This window comes from Rhinolophus sinicus, chromosome 13 (genome assembly GCF_057876585.1).
Source record: "Rhinolophus sinicus isolate RSI-liver-muscle chromosome 13, RSI-T2T, whole genome shotgun sequence".
NCBI classification, from domain to species: Eukaryota; Metazoa; Chordata; class Mammalia; order Chiroptera; family Rhinolophidae; genus Rhinolophus; species Rhinolophus sinicus.
The window spans coordinates 62,557,291-62,585,276 of NC_142513.1; the positions used below are offsets into that span (position 1 = coordinate 62,557,291).

The 27,986-nt window shown below is 63.3% G+C and overlaps 1 protein-coding gene and 1 long non-coding RNA gene across 2 annotated transcripts; one reads left to right on the top strand and one right to left on the bottom strand.

The window, feature by feature from the left end:
• Positions 1–111: 111 nt before the first annotated feature.
• ADAMTS7 (ADAM metallopeptidase with thrombospondin type 1 motif 7) lies at positions 112–27,723 on the top strand. Its single transcript, XM_019751242.3, has 24 exons — positions 112–438; positions 5,260–5,615; positions 6,336–6,501; positions 7,529–7,725; positions 9,129–9,212; positions 9,479–9,603; positions 10,141–10,290; positions 11,480–11,623; positions 15,425–15,569; positions 16,056–16,148; positions 16,498–16,643; positions 17,875–18,044; positions 18,287–18,420; positions 19,194–19,314; positions 19,909–20,153; positions 20,402–20,543; positions 21,112–21,238; positions 21,598–21,811; positions 22,110–23,468; positions 24,120–24,272; positions 24,599–24,772; positions 24,855–25,001; positions 25,644–25,806; positions 27,369–27,723. Exons 1-24 carry the CDS (start codon positions 336–338, stop codon positions 27,524–27,526), a joined length of 5,016 nt encoding a protein of 1,671 aa, XP_019606801.3. The 5' UTR covers positions 112–335; the 3' UTR covers positions 27,527–27,723.
• LOC109457951 (uncharacterized) lies at positions 445–5,263 on the bottom strand. The gene is made up of 3 exons (XR_016018298.1): positions 4,367–5,263; positions 2,495–2,662; positions 445–2,389 (listed from the first exon to the last, which is right to left on the bottom strand). It is a non-coding gene; the product is annotated as an uncharacterized LOC109457951 (long non-coding RNA).
• Positions 27,724–27,986: the final 263 nt, after the last annotated feature.

Below are 27,986 nucleotides of genomic sequence, written 5' to 3' on the forward strand. Positions count from 1 at the left end.
GTGAGGCCGGGAGGGAGAGGCCGGAGGGCCCGGAGAGGCCGGCGGGAGGGGCGCGGCCGGCCGGGGCGGGAGCAGGAGCCTGGGGCGGGGCGGGGGCCGGCGGACGCGCCCCTCCTCTCCCTCCCACCTCCCTCCTTTCTTTCTTTCGCCCCTTCTCGCTCCCCGGTCTTTTCTTCGCCTCCGCGGCGGCTGGGGGGCGGGCCCTGCAGCCTTTGTTGCGCGCGGGCCGAGTCCAGCCGGGACCGGGAACAGCACGCGCGCGGCCGGGCATGTCCTGAGCCAGATCCAGGACCCGGCAGGAGTGGACGCGCGGACGAGCGCGCGGAGTGGCCGGCATGCCCGGCCCGGGCCCCCGCGACTCCTGTAGCCCCGCGCCGCTGCGCCCCCTGCTTCTGCTGCTCTGCGCGCTGGCGCCCGGCGCCCCCGGATTCGCACCAGGTGGGTGGCCGCCCCGATCCCTAGCCTCGGCTCGGCCCCTCTCTCTGCGGACCCCGTGCCCGCCGCTCCCCGGGTGTAAGGACCGGAGTGGGGTCTGGGACCCCCCAGAACCCCACTCCGCCATAGGTTCTGCCTGTGGCCGGGAGGAAGTCCCTCTGCTCTTTGAGCTCCAGTGTCCCCACCTCGGGCGCAGCAGCGCGCGTCCCTCCCGGGGTCTCTCGTCCGAGAGGCGGGACGGAGCGCGGTCTATATGCAAAAGCGTCGGTTCTCACCCTCCTCCGTGCGCCTGGTCTGGAAAGCTGGCCGCAGGGCGCTGCCGGCGAGAACCCGGGTCGCAGTTCCGCTCGACCCCCCAACCGCGCCGCCAGCCGCCAGCCCACCGCCTCGGAACTGCCGGCGGGCCCTGGGCGCGGGGTCCGGTCTCGCGCGGCCCTGCACTTCCTGCCTCCCCCTCCCCCGAGTGCGAAGGCGCGGGAGCGGAGCGAGAAGCCGGAGTGTCTTCCCCGCCCCGCCCGGCCGGCCTCCGACGAGCCTCTGGCGGCGGAGCTCCTGGCTCGTCTCGAGCAGCGGGCATGGGGATTTAGGAGCCGGGGGTGTAGGGGACCCCCGGTTCTGCGCTCAGGGAGCTCCTGGTCTGAGGGAGGCCGGAGGGACAGCGGGGACAAGCGTGCAGGCGAAGCAGTCGGGGAGGAGGGCCGGAGCTTGCGGGGACCGGAGGACGATGAACTTTGGGTGTGCAGGGGGTGGGGGCTGGATTAGGCCGGCGTGCTGGGAATGGGGGAGACCTGCTCCCCACTAGAGAGATTGTGGTTGTGAGACTAGAAACGTGTCTGGGTCAGAATGCAGGGGACACTGAAGCCAGATGTCAGAGGTTTGCGGGGAGCTGGTGAGGGGAGTAGCTGATGAGCGGTGTTGCAGGGAGTTTTGTGAGCAGCGGTGTGTAGGACGCCGAGAAGGAGCGTGCATTTAATGAGCATTTAGTACGCGCCGGCCGCCCTAGTTTTCATCAGCCCCACAACAACCAGGCGAGGCAGTATTCAAGGAGTCCCTCCGGGGCGGCTCACAGCCAGGTGATGGGGGTGCGCGAGCAGGAAGTGCTTTCCCAGGGGGCTGCCTAGGAGCCTGCACTTGGGTGCAGGTCTCCTGGCAGCTGTGGAAGGAATGGCGGCATCCCCAGTGCTCAGGGCTCTCCCCACTTCCATTGTAAGCCAGACCCATGAGCTTGGCCACCCTCCTGCCCCACAGGGCTCGAGTTTGCCCATTTGCCAAACGGAGATCAAGGCATCTGCCCTGGAAGGTGCATGTGAGGATAAGGGACATGCTGAATGTCAGTTGCTCAGCCCCCTGGGCAGTGACCTCCACTTGGTGGCCGTTATTTTTATGAATCTGACAGGCAGACCCAGTAAGATTAAGGAGTTCTTGGTGAGTCCTGTCACTGGAATCTGCCATTTGGGGGTGGAGGCAGGGTAGGCACCTCCCTGGGTAGGCACCTCCCATCTCATCTGGGCCCCAGTGTCTGTAGTGGGTGTCCCCATAGATATGTAACCCCATAGATACTGCGCCCTAACTCAAGGCCCTGAGCTCTCTGTCATTTCCTTTTGCGCTGCCTGGGAGACCGGCCCGGGGGCTCTGCCCACTGAATGGGACCTGCTTTGGGACCAAAGAGCACAACTTGGACTCACTTTTAGGAAAACGTGACAAACCAAGGGACTTGCGGTTGCTGAGACTGCGGCCCAGCAATGTCCCCACTAAAATGCTGAATTGCACATGTGAACTCTCTGTGAGTGCACATACGTGCATATCAGGCACGTGCAGACAGACTCGAGGAAGAGGGCGTGTGTCACACACACACACACACACACACACATACACTCACTCACCTGGTTGTTGTTTTCTCTTTGGCATGAGCTGGGGGTTGCGTCGTTTGAAGGGCTGGATCATAACGCGGGTTCTTAAAAGGGAGGTGAGGGTACACCATGCTAGCATTTCTCTGGTAGAAGCTACAAAGTGGGTGTTCTGTTACTCCAAGGTGATACCCAGAGTATTTAACACTCACCAAGCAGCACAGATAGGGCCATGACCCCTGCTGCCTCCCCGCCCACTGCAGGATCGGCGCTGCCCCACCCAGATCCACCGGGCGCCATTCTAGACTGGAACCTGCAATACTCGCTGCTGGCACTGGGTGGTGCTGGTTTCAGCCACCAAGGTCCCCACCAGGGGTCAGCTGTAGGAGACACCAAAAGAGTGGTTTACCTTCTAATTCACTCTGCCCCCCTTTAAAAATACTTTAAAACGATATACACGTTGATTGTTTTAAAAAATTAATGCAGACAAAACAACATAAAAATGACTGCAATAAGAGTGGTAACATCCTGTTAGTCTTAATTTTCCCCTTTTTGATTTAAAAAACATTTCATTAAGCCATTAGGCAAAGAGATAAAACAGGGTTTTAAGGAAATAGCTAAGTATACTGTAGAACTTCTCTTGCTAATTTTCAGTTATACTTACCTCACTCTTCCTATGTGCCATCTCCTGTTCTAAGCACTTACATAGTAACTCATTTAATTTTCACGCAACCTACAAGAGTAGGTACGACTATCATACCCATTTTACAGATGGGGAAACAGGCTCTAAGTGGTGGGGGCATCTAACCACCGTTGGATAGTTGTGGGTGGCAGAGCTGACATTCGTTACCCAGGCAGGCTGGCTTTTACCTGCAGCACATCTCTACTGGCCTCTGCCACATTCTTGAGGTTATTAGGCTGCTTCTTTACAACTCACCTTGAATTTTTGTCTTGTAGTGTTGGCCCAAGGTCTAGAGCAGGGGGTCTCAACAGGACTGCATGTCCCAGGGACATGGACATGGGTCTCTCCCCAAGGACACTTTTTTGAGCTCTGGGGTGCATTTCTCCTCAGCGGTTCAGATTCCCCAGTCACATATGGACCTCCCTGAAGCCCTCACACGAGTCTGGGGACCCTCACTGCTGTTGCCTGGAGTGTGCCACGTCGCTCTGGCTCCTCCAGCACACGGTGCGCCCGTCCACGTCAGCCTGGCCTTGGCAGCCCTGGCTGTGACGGCCCACACCCTCCGGGCCTTACACCATTAAGGGGCCCAGTAGTGACCCGAACCCTGTCTTCCTACGTTCAAAGCCCATCCATACCTTGACAATGCCCCGTCAGTTCATTGTCTCTCATTTCATAAAACACATGCGTGGGCCAGGCTTACCTTTCTGCTGTTTGTCCCCACTCCTGGCTTTTTCCTACTTCCCTGGGGGTCTACCACCAAGATGTCTCCCTCATCTTCATGGTTAAACATGGACCTTATGACGAGGGACATCTCACATGTGGCCCCTTTGATGGAGCTCTTCTTCATCGTAGTTTATCTGTGGGGGCCCCTCTCCTCACATGGGGCTCGGCCTGAGGATCACGAGGGCCCTGAACCCATTTCTCTATTGTGAGGGCAAGGATGGTGTCTTATGCACCTCGTGAGGAGCCCTGGACTTTGGGGCACCTCACCGTCCCTCACAGGCAGGGGATGGAAATGAACAAACAAGGCTGGTGGGAGGCATTTTTCTGGAACCATGGGGCCTCTTGTTTTCCCATTTCTGTGGTTCTTCACTGACTGAAATATAAGCGTGAAGCCAGAAGGCAGCCTATAGTGAACGGCAGCACCGGGAACAGGGCAGGAGTGGAGACAGGCGGGCGGGGCCCAGGCCCTGGGAAGGACCACTTCTGACGACTGGGAATCCAGGCCTGACGTGGGTGGATAAGACTTTTCAAGGAAAGCTGAAAATTGAGATTTCTGTACAAGACCATGTAATTTTTAAATATTAATGACTGATTAAATGGTTTTCAATATTTGTGCTAGACAAAATAAATACACCCCCCCCAAAAAAAAAGTCAATGAACTAACAAACAAAAAACAAACCTGCCAGCTGTAGTTGTGGGGTTGCAATCCCAAATGCCCTTAGGGTGTCAGAGCAAGAAGTCTCCTTCAATTATCCAGCCCTGTCCCTTCCAGATGGCACTCCTGAAGTGGCTACATCAGAATCCCCAAGACATTTAGAAAAATACGGAAAACACCGCCTGTGCAGGGTCAGCTCTCTGGACTGGTCCTGGGCACCGGCAGCTTTTCACCGCTCTCCAGGTGCTGTCGGAAGTTCAGCCAGGTTCACTGCCAGTGGGGAATTTCCCAACTTCCCGGAGGCTCTGGGTCAAAACGCAGCTTCCGAGTCCGTTTCCTGGAGATGCTGATTCAGTGCTTCTGGGACCCGGCCTGGCAATTTGTTTGTTACAAATTCTTATCTGAGAAGTCTGGAAAATGCTTGCACTGGTGCCATCCAGGAAGATTTGCCCAGAGCCACACAGAAAGTCTCCCCAGCTTGCCCTGCCTCCTGACTCTCCCACCATTCTCTTGGAGGAACGTCCTGAGGGGTCATCGTGGACAATGGGGGGTGCCCTCAGCGGGGGGGCACCGCACTGGTGTGTGCAGGGCACTCCGCATGCAGAGCTGGGTTTCTGCAGCCTGGCCGTGTGGAGCTTCAGGCTGAGCTCCGAGTGAGGTGGGAGCGCTGTGGGGTTCGGGGCAGAGGAGGCTCATGATCTGATGGCTTTCAGGGCGGGACCCCCGAGGAGGGCAGTAGTGGCAGCTGGGAGACCTGTTAGGGATGTTACTGCCATAACCGAGGTGGAGAAACCGAGGCACGGAGAGGTGAAACAGCAGAGCTAGTGGGAGGCGCAGTGAAGATGTGAGTGCCCGCACTCTGACCTTGGCCGCTCCACACTCTGATTCCCGGCCACTGCACGGTTTTCTCCCTGCAGGGCCAGCGGCCGAGGGCCGGACAGCGCTGGACATCGTGCACCCGGTGCGCGTGGACGCGGGGGGCGCCTTCCTGTCCTACGAGCTGTGGCCGCGCGCACTGCGCAAGAGGGCCGTGACCGCGCGCCGGGCCGCGCGCGCCTTCTACGAGCTGCAGTTCCGCGGGCGCGCACTGCGCTTCCACCTGGCAGCCAACGCGCACCTGCTGGCGCCGGGCTTCGTGAGCGAGACGCGCCGGCGAGGCGGCCTGGGGCGCGCGCACATCCGCACGCACGCGCCCGCCTGCCACCTGCTGGGCGAGGTGCAGGACCCTGAGCTGGAGGGTGGCATGGCTGCCATCAGCGCCTGCGACGGCCTGGTGAGTGCCCAGCCTTGCGCGGACCTGTCTGGTGGCTGCCGCCGATTTGCATCTAATCCGGGAGCCTCAGCACTCATGGCTGTAAAACGCGAGTGACAATGCAGGTCTCCTTGTCCTGTAGGGCGGGCTTCCCAAACTTGAGTGTGAGCCTGAATCATTCGCAGGCCATGGCAAAAACAGTGTCCCAGGGCGTAGGTCCCAGAGGGTAGGTCCCGGTGGGGCCCCAAACTTGCATTCTGACAGTTCATGGTGGAGCTGCGGGTCCAGACACCCACTTTGAGAACCAGTGTTTGTGGTGTGTGCAGACTAAGGAGCTCAGAAAGCAGCTGATCCCCTCTTCCTTTGGGGTGTCAGTTTCCCTTCTCTGGCAGAGCCTGGGGTCAGGCAACGGGACGTCTTGGTGGCCGTGGGCATCTCCACAGGAGATGTGGAAGGGCCTGGAGGCCAGGGCACGGGCTGCCCAGCTCAGCGTGGCTGTCTGGGACTACGTGGAAGACACCATTTCCGATTTGGATGTAGACCCATTACTTGCTCCTGACGGGGTGCAGCAGTGTCAGCCCTGAGGCCTGGCTGTGTGAAGTGGCAGGAAGGGCGTCCCAGGCAGAGGGCACAGCCTACACAAAGGCTCTGTGCATCCAGACTCAGCCCGGGGGGTGGGAGCAGCGTGGGCTCCGCTGGGCAGGACGGGAAGAGCCGTGGTGACCTGGACCTTCTTCCCAGAAAGGTGTGTTCCAGCTCTCTGACGAGGACTACTTCATCGAGCCGCTGGAAGGTGTCCCGGCCCGGCCCGACCGCGCCCAGCCCCATGTGGTGTACAAGCGCCAAGCCCCCAGGAGGCGGGCTGAGCAGGGCCACTCCAGGGCTCCCGGCACCTGTGGGGTGCAAGGTACGCCCCTCTGCTGCTGGCTGTGAGACGGGGGGTGGGCCCAGGGCATGGAGGGCCTGTCTAGAAGCCTCCCTTAACATCCCCGTGCCCAGCTCCCCGTGGACCAAAGGGACACAGACAGACTGACAGACACCTCATGCCCTGTGCCCTCCAAGTGCCGCGGGCCTGCGGCTCTGCCTGCGCTTGCTCACCCCTCACCGGCCTCCCCACCTCCGGGCTTGGTCCCTCCCTGCCACCTCGCCACTCACCACCTTGTACCTCCAGCTCTGTCAGCCATTGTTCCTCAAGTGTCCCGGCAAGGCCAGGCCATGCCCCCCGCCACCCCCAGCAGGGCCGCTAGCCAGGAGCCTCTCCCCCGCCCCCCAGTCCCACCCCGGAATGACTCACCTCTAGTGTTAGGGACCTAGAGCGTGGCAGCAGCACCTCTTCTGCAGAGTGGCCACAGTGCCGGCCGGTCCAGGGAAGGAGCTGTCTGCTGAAGGCTCCTGGGGTTTGGGGCCGCTCACCGGCACTCCAGCCTCGTAAGCTGCCACCGCGCAGGACTCTGCTAGAACAGGCCTCGGTTTCTGCAGCTGCACAGATGTGCTTCCGCTCTGGTTGTCAGCCTCCAGGGGGTCGGCTGGGCTGGGCCAGCCTCCCAAGCTGGGGCTCAGGCCCGGGGACCACATGTGCTGGGATGCACTGACCCCAGTGGGGGAGCCACGCAGGGAGACAGGGCCAGGAGCTCCCGTCAAATGTGGGTGCAGTGCTTTACTGTGTTCATATTCCCATTCCATTGCCCCCCCACCCCAGGTCACCCTCTGAGGCTGATCAGCTTATTCCTATATATAGTCGGGGATCCCCAGGGTCACAGAAGGGAAGTGACAAAGTCAGGGTCAGGGGCAGAGCCACGGTGGGCGTCCAGGCCTCTTGCTTCTGATCCCAGCGCTATTCCCACTGCCCCAGAGCTGGCTCGCGGAGGCGAGGCCCTGGAGACGTGCCCTGGGCCGTGTGCGGGTGGCTCACCCCACCCGTCTGGGGCCCACAGCGTCCCTGGAGCAGGACTCCCGGCGGGAGCGCTGGGAGCAGCGGCAGCAGTGGCGGCAGCAGCGTCCAAGGCGTCTACACCAGCGCTCAGTCAGCAAAGAGAAGTGGGTTGAGACCCTGGTGGTGGCCGATGCGAAGATGGTGGAGTACCACGGGCAGCCGCATGTTGAGAGCTACGTGCTCACCATCATGAACATGGTGGGGCTGCTGTGGGCGGGGCCGGTGCGGGGAGGACCGGAGGTGGCTCTGGCCAGGGCAGAAGTGGGAGCGGGGCAGAGGGCTGGCAGGCCCCCCCCGGGCCCCCAGCAGGAGGAACAGTCTCCAAGCTCTTAAGTCCAGGAGGGTGTGGGGGGCCCTTCAGGAAATACTTAACAAGTATTCGAGATCCATTCATTCCATCAACGAAAATTTCTTGAATTCCCATCACGTCCAGTAGCGGACAGACCCCTGGGCTGCAGGAGAGCCCACGCAAACAGGCCCGGTCCCCATGGAGTTATGGTCTGGCAGTGGGAGTTGGGGGAGACATTAATGAAACCATCACCTCGATGAATGTGAAGGTGCAATGGATGGGGTGCTAGGAAGGAGGCGTCATGGTGCTTGGGAGTTTTGGGGGGAATAAAGCCCCCCCAAAAAAAAAACAGGATGGGAGGTTGGGACCTAGAAAGGGGAGGAAATAAATTAGGAAAGAGGAGAGAGAAGTGTTCCAGGCTGAGGGCACAGCATGTGCGAAGGCGTCTGTGGTAGGAAAAATCATGGGACTCAGAGAAGGCGGGAGTGGTGGCAGCCAGGGAGTGACGGCGGGGGCAGGCCAGAGAGGCGGGCAGGGCTGGACCCCACAGGCCTGGGCCAAGCCAGGACCTCCGTCCTTACCTGTGGACAGCCACGACTGCTTGAGCAAAGACTCGCTGTGATCGGGTTTGCATTTCAAGGAGAGAAGCAGGTGGGCCGGAGGGCCATGGAGAAGTGGGGACACCTATTAGGAGGCCAACAGCCAGCCAGCCAGATGGTGGCAGTTGAGATGGAGAAAAGAGACAGGTTTAGGCCAAATGCAGGAGGACAGAGGTGGAGCAGGGGCTCCAGGCTCCCGGCTGTGTGTGGAGATGGACGGAGTCACGCGCGTCCCTGTCCTCACTGGTCCCGACTGATGGGTCCCCATTACCAGGGGCTTTTTTGCCCTCTTAACTCCTAATAGTGAATGCTTTGTCCATTCCTATTTGAATATTGTTTTTCTTGATGGAATTGCTAGAAGCCAACTCACAACTGGCCTGTCCCGCCATCTCTGCCCCCCAGAACCTGACACTTGCCCCATGTGTGGGCTGGCCTTGTGCTGAGAGAGCTTTACAAGAGCAGATGGCTTCCCCGCCCGGTTCTGTGCACTGCACGGTCTTCTCTCCTGGGGCTGAGTGGGGAGCCCCTCGTGTAGGTGGGGGAGGGGTGTGGGCACCTTCACAGGTGGGCGCACACGCGTGCACTGCCGTGTGTGCAGCCTGAGTGCGTTGGGAGCTCCCCTGCGTGGGAAGGCAGGTGCGGGTTGGGGTTGGGGTTGGGCGGCGGCTGCCCGTGTCCCAGGCCCAGGCTGACAGCCGGCGCCCCTCCCGCAGGTGGCCGGCCTTTTCCATGACCCCAGCATCGGGAACCCCATCCACATAACCATTGTGCGCCTGATCCTGCTGGAAGACGAGGAGGTGAGCGGTCACGTGCCCACCCTGCCCCCGGGGTGGGGACGGTGTCGGCTGCCAGAGCACGTGCCCCGTTACCTGAGCTGCCCTGTGTGGAAGGCACAGCGAGGGCCTCCGTAGCCCAGGCGGTTCCACCTGTCACCCACAGTCCCTGCTGCCTGCCTCGCTGGTCCTCCCAGGAGGCGCCTGTGGGAGGAAGGGGTGGTCAGGTCAGGAGGGGGGCGTCTCCTGCCTGAGCTCGGGCAGGCCTGACGGCTGCGCTCGCGCCCCAGGAGGACCTCAAGATCACACACCACGCGGACAACACCCTGAGGAGCTTCTGCAAGTGGCAGAAAAGTATCAACATGAAGGGGGACAGCCACCCACTGCACCACGACACAGCCATCCTGCTGACCAGGTGCCACCGGCGGGGAGGCCCTGCGCCCCTGACGGGTCCCTCGGCGCCCAGAGGTCTCTGTACTATGAAATGACAGGGTTCTCGGGGTTGTCAGAAATCCTGCAGATACGCTGTACCCTCATCCAGTTCCCCAGGGTGACACCGTAGTGCGACGTCACACCCTGGGATGGGCACCGACGCGTGCACAGGCCGCGCTCAGACATCACAGCTCCCCACGCACGTGTGCGCCCAGTTCTGTGCAGCTTTGGGGCACAGCACAGCTGCCAGTCTGTTCTGAGGCTGTTCAGACTCCACGTGGAGTCCTTTTCTGTCTGCTGGGCCCCGCAGACCCATGCAGGGTCCGCCCCCAGGCTCACAGTGTCTGGTGGGGCCTGTGTGACCGAGGGCACCTGCTTCCCAGAGGGCCGCTGTGCTGGCCTGACGTCTCGGGGTGATGGGCGGGCATCCTTCTTGCTCCTTCCCTCCGCCCCGCCCTCAGGGTCCCTGGCTCCCTTCACCCAGGTGGGCCTGACACTGGCCACTTCTCTCCGTGTGTAGGAAGGACCTGTGTTCGTCCATGAACCAGCCCTGCGAGACCCTGGGCCTGTCCCACGTGGCGGGCATGTGCCAGCCACACCGCAGCTGCAGTATCAACGAGGACACGGGCCTGCCCCTGGCCTTCACTGTGGCCCACGAGCTCGGGCACAGGTACCCGCCTGCCCCACTGCCCCCTCCCAACCCAGAGGCACCAGGCAGCCAGGTCAATGGGCCTCAAAATGCCAGGGAAGGGAGCCCTGGCCATTCTCTGTCCCTTCACGTCCCCACCCACAACCAGGTGACCCACCGGGTGCCTGGGGCTGGGGCTGGCCCAGAGCGGGTCCTGTTTCTAGTGGGTTGGGAAGGGCCAAATGTCACCACAGTACTTTAGCCGTCCCTCCCCCTTGCTCTCAGTGCTTGCATTTGTCACTCGGTTCCCACCATACCCTTGTTCCTAAGTGCTCTGTGGCCCTAGGCAAGAGCCCTGCCCTCTCTGGGCCTGTGTGCTCCCTGTGGATGGAGGGGTTGGAGTCAATGATGGCCAGGCTACTCCATCTATGTGTCTGTACCAGACTCATGTCTAAACGTGGCCCGTGCCCTCAGCCCCGAGCCGGGCAGCTAAGATGGCGAACGTGGCAGCAACTTACACAGTCCGGAGGCCGTGGGGCAGGCTCCAGAGTCCTGTTGGTCAAGCTGTGCGGGCTGTCTGTCGTTCAGACGCCCTGTATCCCTGGTGACAGCCACATACGCAGGGCCTTGGAAAGCTGCCTGTGGTCGGGGAAGGAACACTGTTCCCAAGTCTGCCCTTTCCCGCTGTGTCACCTCGGCCAGTGCCTTAGCCTCTCAGCCTCCGCAGGAGTAGTGATGCCTCACTGGGCAGCTCTGGGGACTGAGTGAGGTGGCATTTCTCGCATGCATAGCATGGTGCCCCGCACATAGTGGGTGCTCGGGAAATCCAGCTTTTCTTGTGTCCTTCCCAAGGTCACAAGATGTGGCAACCCAGGCTCCCTTAACTCGAGTGCACAGCCTGGGACAGGAGCCTGGGACAGAGACCTGGGTGGGAGGGACCTCTGCCGAACTCTCCTTGGTGCCAGTGAGGCCCCCACTGTGCCACCTGAGGCGGCCTGCCCGGGTCCCTGGCGCCCATTCAGGCTCAGGCTGGGGCACCTGCAGGGAGCTCTGTGGGATACCAGCCACCACACCCCCATCCTGGAGTACGGAAACAGGCTCAGAGAGGGGCAGTGACTTTCCCAAGGCCACACAGCTGGGAGCGGGAAGGGGCCCCTTGCAGGCCGCAGGGGGCAGGGCGGGCTGGCTTCCCGCCGGCTCACCGGCCCCCGGGGCCTGTGCTCTCACGCAGCTTTGGCATTCAGCATGATGGAAGCGGCAACGACTGCGAGCCTGTTGGGAAACGGCCCTTCATCATGTCTCCACAGCTCCTGTACGACGCGGCGCCGCTCACCTGGTCCCACTGCAGCCGCGAGTACATCACCAGGTTCCTGGAGTAAGCCTTCCCCTGGGGGCAGGGTCTGAGGGGCGCAGTCAGGGCACTAGGGTGCCAGGGAGAGGGGGCTGTGGGGCAACAGACGCCGATGGGGTCCGGCTCCCCAGTGCCGTCCTTTGTACTTTTAACTTCCTTCTCCACCAAATTCTGCTTTTCATTGTCTTTCTTCATGGAACCAGGACCTTCTCTCGTCTTTCTGACGTTATTACTTACGCGGAAATTTATTCTTCTGCTCCCTGCAATGTCTTTCCTTCCTTTGAGTTATTTTCAAAGACTATTTCTTTGGTGCTTAAGGTTTCCTTTAAATGGTTAGGCTGTATTTCCGACCTGGCGGGAGGTGCTGGGGTGCCGGGGGGGGGGGGGGGGGGGGGGAGGTCTGGGGACTGGGAGGACCTTCACGAGCCACTGCCGAGGGGACTGGTCAGGACGAGGCTGCTTCTTCAGGAGCTCTTCAAATGTCAGTGTCCAGGGTCCTTTTTCTGAGTGACTCGGTTCCCTGGAGAGGAATTCTCTAGTTCTTTCCTGGGAGAGGGTGAGGCTGGCAACAGCATTCTGGCTTCCAAATGGGGAAGAGGCTTGGTGGGTGTCTCAGCGTCCTCGTGGACACTTTCGCTGATCCCCCTTTCTCTGTAAGTCCTTCCGCCTTGGGCTTTCAACTGTGTGTAACGTTCCTGGGCCAGATCTCCTAGCTCCCCCTCGGCCAGGCAGGGTGGGGAAGAGATCTGGGGTCTGACGGGTTCTTACAGACCTTGAGCCGGCTCGGGGCCTCAGCCTCTGGGGCGCCCAGACGTCTAGGGCTCTGCTTCTGGGTGGTTTCTCCCTGGAGGTCTGGGCTCTCAGCTCTCACGGGGCCACCACGTCGCTATCACTAGGCCATCTGTTCTCCAGCTTCCAGAATTTTGCTGACATCTTTCCTCTGCCATCGTCACCTCTCCCTTGCTCTTTGTTCTTGTGGATTTACACCCTGTGGGGTTCTGGAAGGCAGTGGAGATAAAGCTGTCCCCTCGATGTGCCATGTTTTCCTAGAAGTCCACTCCCTGTGGGGTAGAAGCAGGGATGTGACCACGTCCATTATGGACATGAGAGCTAGGACTCCGGCCGCAGATAGCAGCGGGTGGCTGGGGTGGGGACTGGAAGCGAGGAGAGCTGAGAGCTGGACTCTGGCCCAGGCTTCTACCCACCCATGCAGGCACATGAGTTACATTCGCCCTTAAGCCTCAGAAACCGGGGATAAGGACAGGCAGCATCGTGGGCTAACAGCGTTCAGTGGGCAAGCATGTGACGTGTGCAGCCCGGTACTGACCACACGCTTAGTCTTCAGGACTCGCTCCTGGTTGTCAGGACTGAAGACACAGGATAGGGGCCTGAACCACGGAAGGGGCCTGGCCCTGGAGAGCAGGCTTAAGAAAAACCCCAGGGTGTGTGTCTCCTGCCCCAGATGGGGGCAGGGAACGAGCTGGAAAATCAGAACAGTAGCTGCTCCCACAGCACCCCAGGGCCTCTTCCCAGCTGCCCCCACCCAGGGAGCCGCCCAGCACCCTGGCTCCAGGACAGACAGACAGATGAGTCTCTGTGTTCCTTCAGCTGCTGGAATGCATGCAGGACTTGGCTCAGGGCCTGGGTGGAGGGTGGGAGGAGAGGGTGACAGCCGAGCCACCCAGGCCGCCCGGAGCCTCAGCACCCAGAAGAGCTGGGTGGGGGCAGAAAGCAGACACGTGCAGCCAGTGGAGAGATGTTTGGGAGGCGACTTCACTTCCCCAAGGTTGGCCCACACGCTCACCTGCCCATCCTGGAAGGCCAGGCAGGAGTGGGGTCACAGGGCCCAGGACAGGTGCCAGGAGGGGGGCTCGCACGGGGACCGTGATGCCAGCCTGTCCTCTAGCCCCGGGTCCTTGCTGGGGGTGGGATGGGAGACAGGACCCACCCCACCCAAACAGGGTGGGGGACAGATTCCTAGAAGTTGCCAGGTGGGGTCAGGCAGCGTTCCCTCATGTTGGGGGAGGCTCAGAGGTGCTCGGACCACCTCGGCCCTGGGCCACGTAGACTCAGGGTAAGTGAACCCCACGTGACTCAGAGTCACACTCCTGCTGTGCCAACAAACACTCACCTGCCCTGTGCTCCGTGTACAGTAAAGGAGACAGAGGAGGCACCTGTCCTCAAGGCCTCACCACCTGGGGGGACAGATATGTGACAGCTCAGGAGATTAGTGCTGTGGCAGACAGCCCTGTGGGGTGTGTAGGAATCTGAAGACGTCCTGCAGTGGCCCTCGAAAGACCCACGGGGCATCAGGAGGACGGTGCTCTACGTGATGTCACGGCTGGGGGCGGGCGGGGAGGCCGCTCACTTGTGCCCTGGAAGCCATGGCTTTTGCTGGCGAGAGGCTGGCCCGATGGTGTGTCCTCCCGGCATCCACGGTGCCGCCGTCTGGCGACACCACAACCAGGGCCAGGGCTGGCGAGGGGACGTCTCAGGTGAGCGGCTCCGTGCTGGCCTCGAGGTGCCATCCTCTGCCCTGTCCCCACGTGGGGCCGCCCAGCACCCCTATAATTAGAGCGAGGAGGGGCCCCGAGGGGAAGCGCTGACGGGCTTGGTGTCGGCCCCGCGCGCAGCCTGGCAGTGAGCCGAGCAGAGGAAGGAAGGGCTGGCGGCCGGCCGCCGCCGTGTGACTTTCCCCAAGTAGATGCTGCTATTTATACCTCTTTAGCGTGGGATCACACAGGCAGCATCAGCCTCTTGTGGGTGAGGCTGTGAAGGCCCAGAGAGGGTGCGGGATGGCCCAAGGCCACACAGCATCCCTAGCCAGGGAGAGACTGGAACAATTGTTCCGACTCCCCAGTCAGCCAGCACGTGCGCCGGAATGTGGCCCTGATTCTGGCAGTGGGTCCTACGAGCGCCCCTCGTGCTCCCCACCCTGTCACGCTCGTATGGGATGGACCTGATAGGTTGTCATTGCTGCGGCTGCCCACTGGCAGGCTCACAGGAGCTGACACCACTGGGTCTGAGGCAGGAAACAGGCTACATGTGTCCGGGGAGCTGCCGGTGTGGGGCTGAGTCCTGTCCCACCCAACGCGGGGGTCCCCAGGCCAGCTGGCACCTGCCCCTAGGTTGAGGCCAGCAGCTGGAACACTCCTTTGTCCCACCCAGCCTCCGTGCCAGACTTTTGAACTTACATTTGGAGTGAAGTGTTGGAGGCCAGGCCAGTGAGTGGACACCTGTGGGCACCAGCAGCCGGGGCCTGGCATCAGGTCCTAAGCATCGTCACCCTGCCGTGTGACCTAGGGCAGGGGACGCAGGGGTCCTGTAAGGAGAGGCTGTCCCAGGCCTCCTAGGCCTGGGTCCTCGCACAGGTGACTCTAGGTCTCGGCCCGCAGTGGGGCAGTCAGGGGCATGCTGCTGTGTCAGCTGTGACGTGATGCTCTTCAGGTCCCTGTCTGGCGGCCAGGCCCCAGGCTGAGGGCTGGAGGACCCAAGAATTCAGAGCCAAGCCACAGGAGGGCTTGGAGGTCCAGGAGGCTTCTGAGGGAGAAGGGCCTTTGGTTACTGCGGAGAAGTGAGAAGAGCATTGTAGGGAGGGGAAGGTTCGTGCAAAGGCCCAGCACTGGGAGTGACCGGGAGGTGAGATGGGGTCACAGGATGGTTTTGGGGGCAAGGAGGCCGCAGATCGCCTGCAGATTGAGGTGTTACGCCCCTTCCCTCCTCTGTCGTCCCAGCCTGCCGAGGCATTCCTGATGGGCCTCTAGGCTGCCCGCTCGCCCCGGGGACAGGTGATCATCACCCCACCCTCCTGTCCCATCTGTGCAGCCGTGGCTGGGGTGTGTGCCTGGACGACGCTCCCGCCACAGACGCTATGGACGCCCCATCGGTGCCGCCCGGCGTCCTGTATGACGTCAGCCACCAGTGCCGCCTCCAGTACGGAGCCTACTCTGCCTTCTGCGACGGCATGGACGTGAGTGGGGCCCTGTGGGCACAGCCTGCACACCCCGCGGGCCTGCCCGTCACACACAGTGGGAGGCCACAGGCCCAGGGCTGGGCTCTAGGGGGACTGTCACCCACTGTGGGACTGTGGGCAAGCCCCCCTCTCCCAGAGCTGGATTCTAGGAGGTAAAACGAAACCTACCCTGAGGGGTCCTGAGGAAGGTCACCGAAGTGATGGCCATGGGCATGTCACCAAGACCCACAGCTTCCAGCGGGGTCTTTCTAGACGAGAGGTGTGGGTGGGCTGCAGACTGCTCTGAGCAGCGACCCAGGGTCAGGTCCCCGCAGCACCACGTGGCCCACAGAAGACGAGGGGGCCCTGGGGTCTCATCTGAAGAGCCCCAGCATGTGCCAGCCCTGTGCAGGGGTCCCCAGGAGACTTTCAGGGTAGTGAGGGGGCAGGGCAGGTGGTGGCCCTGGGAGGGGGTGAGAGTGTGGCTCGTGCCTCCTCCTGCAGAATGTGTGCCACACACTCTGGTGCTCCGTGGGGACTACCTGTCACTCCAAGCTGGATGCGGCTGTGGACGGTACCAGGTGTGGGGAGAGCAAGGTAGGGTGCCCTGGCCCAGCTGTGCAGGTGGGGGTGACAGGCAGATGTCCCACTGTCCGTGCTCGGGCCCAGCCTGCTCACGGACCCCCAGTGCTCTCCGGCCCGAGTCCCCCGTGCAGATGGAGGCGTGGGGGCTGCAGTCAGCGGTTCTCCCAGGTGTCTTCAGCCCAGGGAGCCAGCACATGGGCAGTTTTATTCTCTGCTCCGCTGCTCCCTGGGTAGAAAGGGACCTCCCTCACCCCTCTGACCCTTTCCTGTGTGCCTTTCCAGGCCTCCCACGCCCCTCGTTGTCACTAGGGTGAGGAGGACGAGAGGACTGGGGTGGCCACTTACCTGTGTGTCTCGACAGTGGTGTCTGAATGGGGAGTGTGTCCCTGTGGGCTTCAGGCCTGAGGCCGTGGATGGCAGCTGGTCGGGCTGGAGCGCCTGGTCCGTCTGCTCGCGGAGCTGCGGCGTGGGCGTGCAGAACGCCGAGCGGCAGTGCACGCAGCCTGTGTGAGTGTGGGGCGGGGGCCGGGCAGGTGGGGCCGAGGGCACTGAACAAGCAGCCGTTGTGGGAGCCTGGTGCTGCCCCAGCCTCCCACTGTCAGAAGTGTCTCCACAGAGGCCAGAGTGTTCACAGCCACCTCGGGTCACCTGTAGGTGTATCAGAGGAGGACAGAGTCCCCATGCTGACCCCATTGCAGAGAGGGGGACCCCGAGGCCCAAAGGCTGGAGGGACTTTTGAGACCACAAGACAAAGCAGCAGCTGGCTGGAGGGAGACAGGAGGGGGCAGTGGCCAAGAGCTTAGACCCTGGACCTTAGGTGGGTCAGGGTTAAATCTCCCCTCCACGCCTTCCCTGGGCCTCAGGTCCCAGAGAACCTACGTGATGGGGGCACAGCAGGGCCCACGTGGTGCAGCTGTGGTCAGGGGTAAGCGCAGCCCGTCAGGTGCAACACTCAGTGACTAGGAGCCACTTGGTGGCATCAGAGGTACACGTGGGTATGAGATGACAGCAGGGACAGCTGGAAGAAGTGATCAGCAGAGAGGGGTGCTGTGTGACCTGGGGCGAGTGGCTGCCTCTCCCTGGGCCTCAGTTTCCCCATCTAAGCAGGTGATGTGAAGATTCGGGGAGATGTGGGGGCCTCTTCACTAGACATCCCCGGGGGCGTGGTGTTCAGAGCCAGCCCCATCCAACGCCCTGCACTGGGCAGAGACTGGCCTGGACCCCTGCCACGTCCCAGCCTCCAGGCCTGAGCAGGGTTGGGGACAGATAGTCTGGCCCAGATGGGGTGGTGCTCAGGGGCAGACGTGGGGCTGCTAACAGGGTGCCAACAGACGGGCTCATCAGGACACTGGTCTCATGGGCGGGAGACGCCCACAGCTTGTCCCAGACTCAACAGCCCTGTGCAGAGGGCCCCACCCCCATTGTATAGATGAGGAAATGGGCCCAGAGAAAGCCGAAGATTTGCCCAAGGTCACACAGCAGATTGGGGACGTGGGCACGCAGAGAGCCCGGGCTTCCTGCTGCCACCTTCCCTTACATCCTTACAAACAGAGCCCGAGGGTGGGCGAAGGGAGCGCGGTGTGAGCAGAGGGGGGTGTCAGGGGTCAGGGATGCGGATGGAGCTGCCCACTTTGAGGGCCCGCTCCCAGGTCAGGCGCACAGTGGGGCTCAGCTCCTGGGTCAGGTGCGTAGTAGGACTCCCTGTGTACTGGCTCAGCCCGCCTGGCCCTCCCCTCAGGCCCAAATACAAGGGCAAGTACTGCGTGGGCGAGAGGAAGCGTGTCCGCCTCTGCAACCTGCAGCGCTGCCCGCCCGGCCGCCCCTCCTTCCGCCACGTGCAGTGCAGCCACTTTGATGCCATGTTGTACAAAGGCCAGCTGCACACATGGGTGCCCGTGGTCAACGATGGTGAGTCCTGCTGCCCACAGGGACACAGGTCCAGCGGGCAGGGGTTGGAGGGCCCGAGTTATCTGTGACACAGCCCTGGGCTGCTCCCAACTGTCCTCACTGCCCGTCTGCTGCCGTGCAGAGAGCTACCGGCCCACACAGCCTCTCGGTTGCCGTGATACGGGTAGTGCAGGCCATCTTCTTGGTGGCCTCCCTGACTCCTGCCCTATTGTCCCTCATGGTTTCTTCACTTGGGCCCCCAGTAAACCCCTGTGAGCTGCACTGCCGGCCGTCGAATGAGTACTTTGCTGAGAAGCTGCGGGACGCCGTGGTCGACGGCACCCCCTGCTACCAGGGCCAGGCCAGCCGCGACCTCTGCGTCAATGGCATCTGCAAGGTGTGCCCCATGGGGAGGGTCTCTAACACCACGTCTCCACCCCTGGTGGCCTCTTCTGGGGCCCTCCTGGTCCCCTCACACCCTCCCCAGGCTGTACCAGCTCTGCCGGTGAGGCCCTTTGATTATCCCCTGTCACGTCTCAGCACAGCCCCCTCACGATCGGGCCGCACACCCCACCTCTGCTTCTGCACCCCGACTTCCTCGTCCGCACGGGCTGCCTGCGGCTCCCCCCTCACGTGCCAGCTCAGCACAGCTCCTGCCGGAAACAAGCCCAGGCGGTGGGTGGCTCGCCCGCCTTCCGGCTGGAGGACCCCAGGCAGTGGTTTCCTGCAAGATAGCAAGGGGACTGTATCCACACAGCAGATTCAATGAGGTCGTGTCACAGGCCACTCCCGGGGCGGCAGGGCTCAGCCCGGCAGAGCGAGCGTCAGCATTTGCTGGCGACCGTCATCCTTCCAGCAACAGCAGTGGCTTCATCTGTGCCCATGTCCCAGCCACTTTCTCTCCACTGCTTCTGGGCGGTGAAGCCACTGGGTTGGAGACTCAGCGCAGGAGCAGCGGGCGGGGTGGCCCGGTGTCTCCTTCCTAGAACTCCCACCTCTCGCCGCGGGGGCTCTCACGACACACCTTTATGGCACAGCTTCATCTCCCCAGCTCACACCTGAGGAAACTGAGGCTTGGAGAGGCGGAGGGGTGTACCTGGGGTCAGAGGGCACAGCTGTGGTGGGGCAGGGCCCCGAGCTGTCCTCCCGCCCCCCCGCCGTGTGTTACAGAACGTGGGCTGTGACTTCGAGATTGACTCGGGCGCCACTGAGGACCGCTGCGGCGTGTGCCAGGGCAACGGCTCCACCTGTCACACCGTGAGCGGGACCTTCCAGGAGGCAGAGGGCCTGGGTATGGGCGGCACCAGCGGTGGGAGGCAGGGTGGCCCTTCTTCCTCTCCCCCGATCCCCTGTCCTTGGCCCTCGGTGGTTCTGGTTCAGCCCCCCAGCCAGATGCTGAAGCCAGCAGAACCCTCAGGCACGGGGCTTCACTGCCCTATGCCTCAGGTTCCCCATCGGTAACACGTGATGACAGTGCTTATGCACAGGTGTGTTACCTGTGTAAAGTGCTTAGAGCAATGCCAGGCATGTGACAGACACTTCTGAAGTGAGAGGACATGGCTGGGCAGGAGGGAGGAGGTGTCACACAGACAGGCCCCGTCCACACGAGTTTTCAGCACGGTCACACTGGCCCCGAGTGTCGGGGATGGACCAGCCGTGTGACAGACCAGCTAAGGTCTCTGGAACAGGGGGCTGGGACCGGATCAGAGGAGCCCGTCGGAGGTGCCGGTGACTTGGGCAGGGGTAAACCTCTGCCTCTGGGGCCGCTCAGAATCAAGCTGGTGGTGGAACCCTCGGGGTCAGCCGGCGGGGCCATCGGGAAGAGAGGTCAGGGAGGAGGTGCGGGCAGCCGACCCGCTTACCTCTGCTCACCGCCGGCCACCAGGGTACGTGGACGTGGGGCTGATCCCGGCCGGTGCCCGTGAGATCCGCATCGAGGAGGTGGCCGAGGCTGCCAACTTCCTGGCCCTGCGGAGCGAGGACCCAGAAAAGTACTTCCTCAACGGTGGCTGGACCATCCAGTGGAACGGAGAGTACGAGGTGGCAGGAACCACCTTCACGTACGCTCGCACAGGCAACTGGGAGAACCTCACGTCCCCGGGGCCCACCCACGAGCCTGTCTGGATCCAGGTAGCTGCGTCCCGAGGCCTGGGCAGGGGAGCAGGGGGCGCTCTGTGTGACCCAGGCCCACGGCAGGAGAAGGCCTGGGGCGGTCACCTGGCCCCACTGCTGGGCCTCTGCCTCGATTCCCCCGTCTCTAAGGCGGCCCAGGGTGTGGCCCCAGGTCCCAGGGGTGGCTGGCTCGGCTCGTTGAGGATGGTCGCTCTGGGCGGGTGGAGAGGACGCCTCATGCTCACGGGCCCCCACCTGCCTCGCAGCTGCTGTTTCAGGAAAGCAACCCCGGGGTGCGCTATGAGTACACCATCCACCGGGAGTCTGACGACCACGGCCTGGGCCCGCCGCCCGAGTTTTCCTGGCACTATGGGCCGTGGACCAAGTGCACAGTGACCTGTGGCACAGGTGAGGGGGGGTCTTAGTCTCTGGGAAGGGATGCCGGCTTCAGCCTCCTGCGCACTGCTTATTTGTGGGGCCATCGTGAGCCTGGAAGTTTGCTTCTCTGAGCCTCAGTTTCCCCATCTGTAAAATGGGGCTAGCAATAGTCCGTCTCGTAGGTCCCTTGGGAGAGTAAATGGGACGAAGCAGGCACAGAGCCCAGCCACGTTTGGATTTGTACGTGAGCAGCAGCTGGCACTTGTGAGCTTTGGCCAGGCGCCAGGCACTGTGCACTGAGCTTGCACACACATGTCACCCTCACACCTGAGCTTCCAGGCAGCTGTTATTTTCACTCCCACTTACAGATGAAAACACTGAGGTTCAGAGAGGCCAAGTGAGCTGCCCAAGGTCTCCCAGCTAGGAAGCCCCACTTCCAGCTAGGAAGCTGCATACTCTGCCCCTGCCCCGGGGTGGGGCTGGGGGCCTGCTCTGGGAGGGCTCTGAGCAGGGTGGGTGTGGCTGTGTCTCTGGGAGCAGGGTGGCTTGGGCAGGGGCCTTGGGTGCCCGGCCCAGGTTGAGCCCCCTGACCCCCCAGGTATGCAGAGGCAGAGCGTGTCCTGCACTGAGCGGCTGGTAGGGCCCGTGGATGAGAGACACTGTGACCCTCTGGGCCGGCCCGATGACCGCCACAGGAAGTGCAGTGAGGAGCCCTGCCCAGCCCGGTGAGCCCACCCTGACCCCAACCCCCAGGAGCCCTGGTGCTGTTGCTGGCCCCAGAACAGGGGACCCCTGGGAGAGAAGAGGGAATGGGCTCTGGGCCTCTCTTCCCAGTGCTGAAGCCCCAGCCCTTGGTTGCCTCCCACCCCAGCCTGGGATGTCCCTGGTCACTCGTGTTTGGGTTTCTGTGTGGACACAGGCCTCAGGTCTTTCCCAGATACCCTGGGGTGAGGGTGGCAGGAGCAAAGGGCTCTGGGGGCCGACCTAGGCTTGGAGCTCTGGGGACATATCCCCTGGGCTTAGACCTGAACCTGATGCCTGGGAGTCCAGCCAGCCCCACACTGATGCCACCTGTGTCCCATAGGTGGTGGGCAGGTGAGTGGCAGCTGTGCTCCAGCTCCTGTGGGCCCGGAGGCCTCTCCCGCCGGGCTGTGCTCTGTATCCGAAGCATCGGGCTGGACGAGCAGAGCGCCCTGGAGCCGCCTGCCTGCGAACACCTGCCCCGGCCCCCTGCCGAAACTCCTTGCAACCGCGAGGTGGCCTGTCCAGCCACCTGGGCCATGGGGAACTGGTCTCAGGTAAGCATCAGGATGGGAGACGCCCGCCCCCAGCTCCACCATCGGTCTCGGGCGGCAGGGAGGCAGAGGCAACCTTCAGTGAGCCCTGACTGCCAGGCACCATGAAGGTGGGAGGGAGGCTGGGGCATTCCAGGACCAACCCCTGTCCCCAAACCTCAGGGACTAGGACGTCTTGGCATGCCGTGGTCTTGAGCCGGGTGGGGTCCGAGAGGGCTGGCAGCTCTGACAAGGCAAGGGGGCAGGGTACCCGCCTGGCCCAGCTTCTGGCCTGGGCCCCTCACCTTGGCTTCCCCTGCAGTGCTCGGCGACATGTGGCCCGGGAGCTCAGTACCGCACTGTCCTCTGCACCAATGACACTGGTGTCCCCTGCGATGAGGCCCAGCGGCCGGCAAGTGAGGCCGCCTGCCGTCTGCCTCCCTGCCCGGGGGCCCTGGACGTGCTGGGTCCTGAAGGCTCGGGCAGCGGCTCCTTCAGCCACGAGCTGTACAACGAGGTGGACTTCCTCCCGCCCCACCTGGCCCCCCGTCTTCTGCCCCCGTCGTCACCTGAGTCAGCCGGCGGGGGCAACGCCATCGAGGAGGAGGGCCCCGAGCTGGGCCCGCCGGGGCCCGTGTTCGTGGACGACTTTTACTACGACTACAATTTCATCACCTTCCATGAGGACCTGTCCTACTGGCCCTTCGAGGAGCCCAGCCCAGACCCGACGGGCACAGGGGACTGGACACCCCCACCCCTGAGCAGTCCTGCAGAGCCCCCCACGGGCACCCCCGCACTGGCCACAGAGCCTCCTGGGGCCGAGAAGGAGGGGGCGCCACAAGATGGGTCCCCTGCCCCTTGGCCCAGCCAGGCCGGACGCTCCCTGCCCCCACCTTCAGAGCAGACCCCGAGGAACCCCTTGGTCAACTTCTTGTCTGAGGAAGACTCCCCCGTGGGGGCCCCAGACCTTGGGCTCCCCAGCCTGCCCTGGACTCCTGCTTCAGTTGGTGGCATAGCGACGCCTATAGCTCCTGGAGACCAAGACGAGTTCCTGGGCGAAGAGTACGGCCTGAGCCCGCCACCCCGTCCTCAGTGGGAGTGGACCAATGAGGTTTCTGAGGACGAGGAGGCCGTAGGCCGCCCAGAGCCCCACGTGCCCCAGAGCCCACTGTCCCCCGTGTCCACGAGCACCACCCACTCCTCTCCTAGTCCTGACACGGTCAAGCTGTGGACGAGCGGGACCATGGCCTGGGAACCAGCTCTGCAAGGGGACCTGGGGCCTGTGGACCATGAGCTGTGGCCCACCGTGGGGGGGGCTCCTCCCACGGCCTCCCCGTCAGAGGCCCAGGGCAGGGACAGCCTGCTGCAGCCAGGGGCACCCACCCCTCCACCCCCAGGACTGGCAGTGCCGGGGACCTTCCTCCTGACGGCCCCCGCTGGCCCAGGGCACACGCCTTGGGTGACCACGCTGAGTCCAGGACCCTTGGGCCCTCCTGAGCTCCCCAGCCCAGAAGCGCCCCCGAGCTCAGTGCTGTTGTCCACACCAGCTGGTGACAGTCTAGCCAACAACAGCAGAGTCCCTGAGACCCAGACTCTGGACCCCAGCCTGGCCAAAGAGGGGCCACCTGAGGACCTGCCACCAGCCAGCAATGCCAGCTGGGAAGTGGGAAACTGGAGTGAGGCAAGTGGTGCCAGGGCCAGGGTCGGCAGGACCCCGCTGCCTCAGTTTCCCATTTGAGCAGTGGGGGTGGGGCAAGGGGCCCCTCCCCAAGCAGCACAGGAGCCTGGGAAGGCAGGGGGCACAAATGAGATGCAGCCAGGAGTGTCCCTCACTCTGGTTTGCACACCCCCAGGGACAGGGAACTCACCGCAGGCAGCCATGTGGTGGGGCAGCCTCCTCCCGCGGCCCCAGGCCCCTCGCTGCCACACGGGGCCCAGCAGGGTCCCCACGGCTCACCTGGCTCTCCCCTCCCGGCTGTACCCTGCTCTGCTGGGTCTGAGCGGCCTGGAACGAAGCTGCCCCCCACCCCCACCTGGATCTCAGGTCACTGCAGGAGAAGTGAGCTTCTGTTCAGATCCCTAATCCTGGGGTGGGAGGGACAGGCTGAGGCCCAGTGAGGATCCCAGACTTCCCAGGGGGTTCTGGGAAGCCTTGTCAGGACAGCTGCCTCCCCAGTGAGCAGGTGCTGGGGGACTGGCCTGCTCGTCCTCACTGTCTCCTTGGGAGGCCCTGGCTGTGCTGAGGCTCCACCCACCTTGATGGTGGTCCCCTGGCTGTGAGGGCTTGGGGGGCACGACCCCGCCTGCTTCATGGCCTCTGCTCTGTCCACAGTGCTCCACCACCTGTGGCCTGGGTGCTGTCTGGAGGCCTGTGCGCTGCAGCTCCGGCCGCGAAGACGACTGTGCCCCAGCTGGCCGGCCCCAGCCCGCCCGTCGTTGTCACCTGCGGCCCTGTGCCACCTGGCACGCAGGCAACTGGAGTAAGGTGCGTGTGGACGGCCAGAGGGGCCCATGGGTGTGATCCTGGGGTGGGGGGCAGCCTCACACTCTCAGTTAACTGCTGGTCTGTCTGATCTTCGCATCTGTGTTGTGTCACCTGCCCCAGCCCCGTCTCTTGCTGGCTGGCTCCTGTTCTCTGTACTTGCCACCCCCTTGGGACCTCACTTTCTCCCTCTGTCCCATCTTGAGGCAGCCCCGGAGACTTTCAGGGATGAGCCCTGGCTGCGGGGAGGTCAGATGCCTGCCCTGACCCCCCGCTGGACATGTGTGTGCACGAGGCGATGTGTGCACACACGTGTCCTCGGCCCGCAGTGCTCCCGCAGCTGTGGTGGAGGTACCTCCGTGCGGGACGTGCAGTGTGTGGACACAAGGCACCTCCGGCCGCTGCGGCCCTTCCACTGCCAACCCGGGCCTGCCCAGCCGCCCGCCCGGCGGCCCTGCGGGGCCCAGCCCTGCCTCAGCTGGTACACCTCCTCCTGGAGGGAGGTGAGGCCTGGGGCTCTGGGGTGGGGGGTGGCCAGCCCTGGCCGTGCCCTGACCCCTCGCCCTGACCATCCTGCCCCCCCAGTGCTCTGAGGCCTGTGGCGGCGGGGAACAGCAGCGTCTGGTGACCTGCCCGGAGCCGGGCCTGTGCGAGGAGGCACTGAGACCCAACAGCACTCGGTCCTGCAACACGCAGCCCTGCACACAGTGGGTGGTGGGGCCCTGGGGCCAGGTAAGCCGGCGGCACAGCGCTGGGAGGGGGCTGAGTGCCCACCGTGCGCCAGGCTCCTGTGGTCACGGTAGACACAGTGATGGCCGCTAAAATGGAGTAAAAGAGTGGATGTGTGCTGTGACGTCAGGGGAGGCCTCCTGACAAGGGGCGGCGGAGTGGAGACCTGGAGGAGGCACTGGGCGGGATGACAGCTCAGGGTGTTCAGGGAACTACCTAAGGCCAGAGTGGCAGGAGGGCAGCGAGGCTTCACATGGGCAGGACGCCTGCCGGCCAGGCCTGCTTGGAGCTCGCAGGTTCAGGAATCTCCGTCCTTGTCCCCCTGGCTGCTGAGTGACTCAGGGCACTTGGCAGGCTGTTTCCTCATCTGTAAAATGTGAAGCAGCAGGGAGGCGCTTAGCAGGGACCTGGCACAGATTAAACTTATCTTTAGGGCTTTTTAAAAACATCAGAGCCCAGCTGAGAACAAAGCTGCTCCTGGCCCCTCAGGCTGCAGCTCTGCCCCCCCTCTCCCCTCCCCCAGGTGCAGTTCCTGCAGGTGAACATGGGGCCCGGACCCTCCTGGGAGGCACGAGGGGCAGGGCTGGGAGAAAGGCTGTCAGGCCCCAGGGTGGCCCTCACCCCTCCCTTCCCCTCCTCCCACAGTGCTCGGCCCCCTGCGGTGGTGGCGTCCAGCGGCGCCTGGTCAAGTGTGTCAACACCCAGACGGGGCTGCGTGAGGAGGACCACGACCAGTGTGGCCACGAGGCCTGGCCTGAGAGCTCCCGGCCGTGTGGCACCCAGGACTGCGACCTCACTGAGCCCCCACGTGAGTGCCCCAACCCCACGCAGGGGTGGGGAGCTGGGAGCATGGTGGGGAAATGGGGACTCGTCAGACCGTGGCCCCTACAACAGGCGAGGGGAAGCTGGGACTGGGCCGGGGAGTCCAGCTCAGGAGAGGGCTCCGGGCAGCAGCCTGTATGGCCTCGGGAAAGCTCTTTTCCCGTCTGGGTGTGAGTGAGCCCAGGCCTGGCTGAGCCCCCAGCCCCAGCTCTGGCCCGCGCAGGCCAGCCCGGAGTGAGCAGTGCCTCCCTCCCAGGGCCCTGCTTGCTCCCAGCAGCTGCTGGCTTCTGGGCCAGCTGGGTCCTCCTGGAGGAAGGGCCTGAGCGAGCGGTGGCCTGGTCACACACTCACTTCCTGCAGCCCAGCCCCCAGCAGTGCTGAGCACAGGAAACTGGCCCTGCCGTCCACCTGGGCTCCCCTCACCAGCTGTGTGGCCTTGGGCTCCGCGCCCTTGTGAACCAAAGGGCTGACAACCCCCGTCCTTGGTGGAAGCGACAATGAGGACTTGGGGTGAAGGGCCCAGAGGCGTTCAGGGAAGACGGGGTCAGGAAGCAGGCCTGCACCCCGGCCCCTAGGACAGGCGGTGGCCCTCAGGGCCTCCGGGGAGCTGCCCCACTCTGCCTTGTGGACCAGCAGCGGGCTCCTGGGCCCGCCCTCATCCAGGCCTCATGGCCCCTGCCGTGCCTTCCTACCTCGACTCCCATTACCTCAGGCTCCGCCCGCACGTGTGCTGTGTCCTCAGCGTTCACCTGGCAGCGTCTCGGTGCCTCCTGCACGCGCCCCGAGTGGCTGCTGGTGCCATAGTACTTGCCTTTGGGGCACTGCTGGGTCACTGCCCCTCTCAGCTCCTCATGCTGGGCTAGGGCCTCTGGGGAGCTGGGCACCTATGGTGCCAGGTGGCGAGGGCCAGATGAGGGGGAAGGTGGGAACCAAGGGAGGCTCTGGGCTTGCTGGGGTGGGGGGTGGTCAGGTGGTGGAGTCAGGAGCCGTGACCACCACATGAGGAGTTTAGGGCTGGAGCCAGCCAGGGGGTGACTAAGAGGCTGCTGAGACCCTGGAGTCCCCAGGATGTTTTGATGGTTTGTGGGCTTGTGTGGCAGGACATTGGAAGGTCTGGAAACTCCAGGGTGCGAAGCAGCTGAGGGCCTGACCACATCCGTCTGCCCATGGAGGGGGGTTACTGACAAAGGAGGGGCCTGGGCCCCCCTCCCAAGAGGTTCAGAAGCTTGCCTGAGGTCACCGTGGGAACAGCACACACGCCTGCAGATGTGTAGCTTGGAGCTACTGCTCGAGGCTGGGGTGGGAGAGCCCTCGGGCTGCCTCATGCCGTCTGCTGGGCCCGGGGGACGCCCAGGCCCAGGGCGGGTGCTGCCTTCCTGCTCCCCGGGGACCTCTGCGGGAGCAAGCAGGCCGGGGCGGCAGCTGAGGGCTGTCACCGGCAGTGTGGGCAAGGTTGGGCTGGAAGCAAGCCGCTTCCAAGAATAGGCGCAGGGAGCAGAGCGGGAGGCCGCGCCTGGGCCAAAGCAGCCGCCCCCGTGCCGCCCGCAGGCTGTGAGCGGGACCGCCTGTCCTTCGGCTTCTGCGAGACGCTGCGCCTCCTTGGCCGCTGCCAGCTGCCCACCGTGCGTGCCCAGTGCTGCCGCTCATGCCCCTTGCCCGGCCACAGTGCCCCCTCCCGCGGCCACCAGCGGGCCACCCGCCGCTGACCCCTGGCCGGGAGCATGGACAGACAGACGTCTACCGAAAGCCGCACGGACCTCAGTGCCCACCACCCCTCGCGCCCCAATGGTGCTACCCGGGCCCCTGCCTGCAGCAGGCGGGGAACCCCTCAGAAAGGTATTTTTTTATTCTCACAGTTTGTGTAACACTTATTATTATACATAAACAAGCACCTACCGTGTCAGAGCGCAGCCTGGCTTCCTCCTGGATGGGGGGGTCAGGTCTGAAACCCCATGCCCCCCCCCCCGTCCTCTGCCTGACATGCCACCTTGTCACGGGCTCCTCTGAGAGGCCAACAGGGAGGAGCGGACGAAGAAGCAGACGGGGCCCAGGTGGGCAGGGGGCTGGAGGAGGCGTACGCAGGGCCCCCGAAGGCTGCGTAACAGGGGGTGGGTGCAGACTGGCAAAGGCCCGTGGGTGCTGGTCCCTGCTCAGACCCCCCCCCCC

Bases quoted from the DNA above. Each gene is read 5' to 3' on its own strand.
- ADAMTS7 (XM_019751242.3), top strand. From the start codon at position 336: ATGCCCGGCCCGGGCCCCCGCGACTCCTGTAGCCCCGCGCCGCTGCGC. The intron at 11,624-15,424 runs GTAAGCCTTCCC...CCATCTGTGCAG, and splicing joins TACATCACCAGGTTCCTGGA to CCGTGGCTGGGGTGTGTGCC. The intron at 25,002-25,643 runs GTAAGCCGGCGG...CTCCTCCCACAG, and splicing joins TGGTGGGGCCCTGGGGCCAG to TGCTCGGCCCCCTGCGGTGG.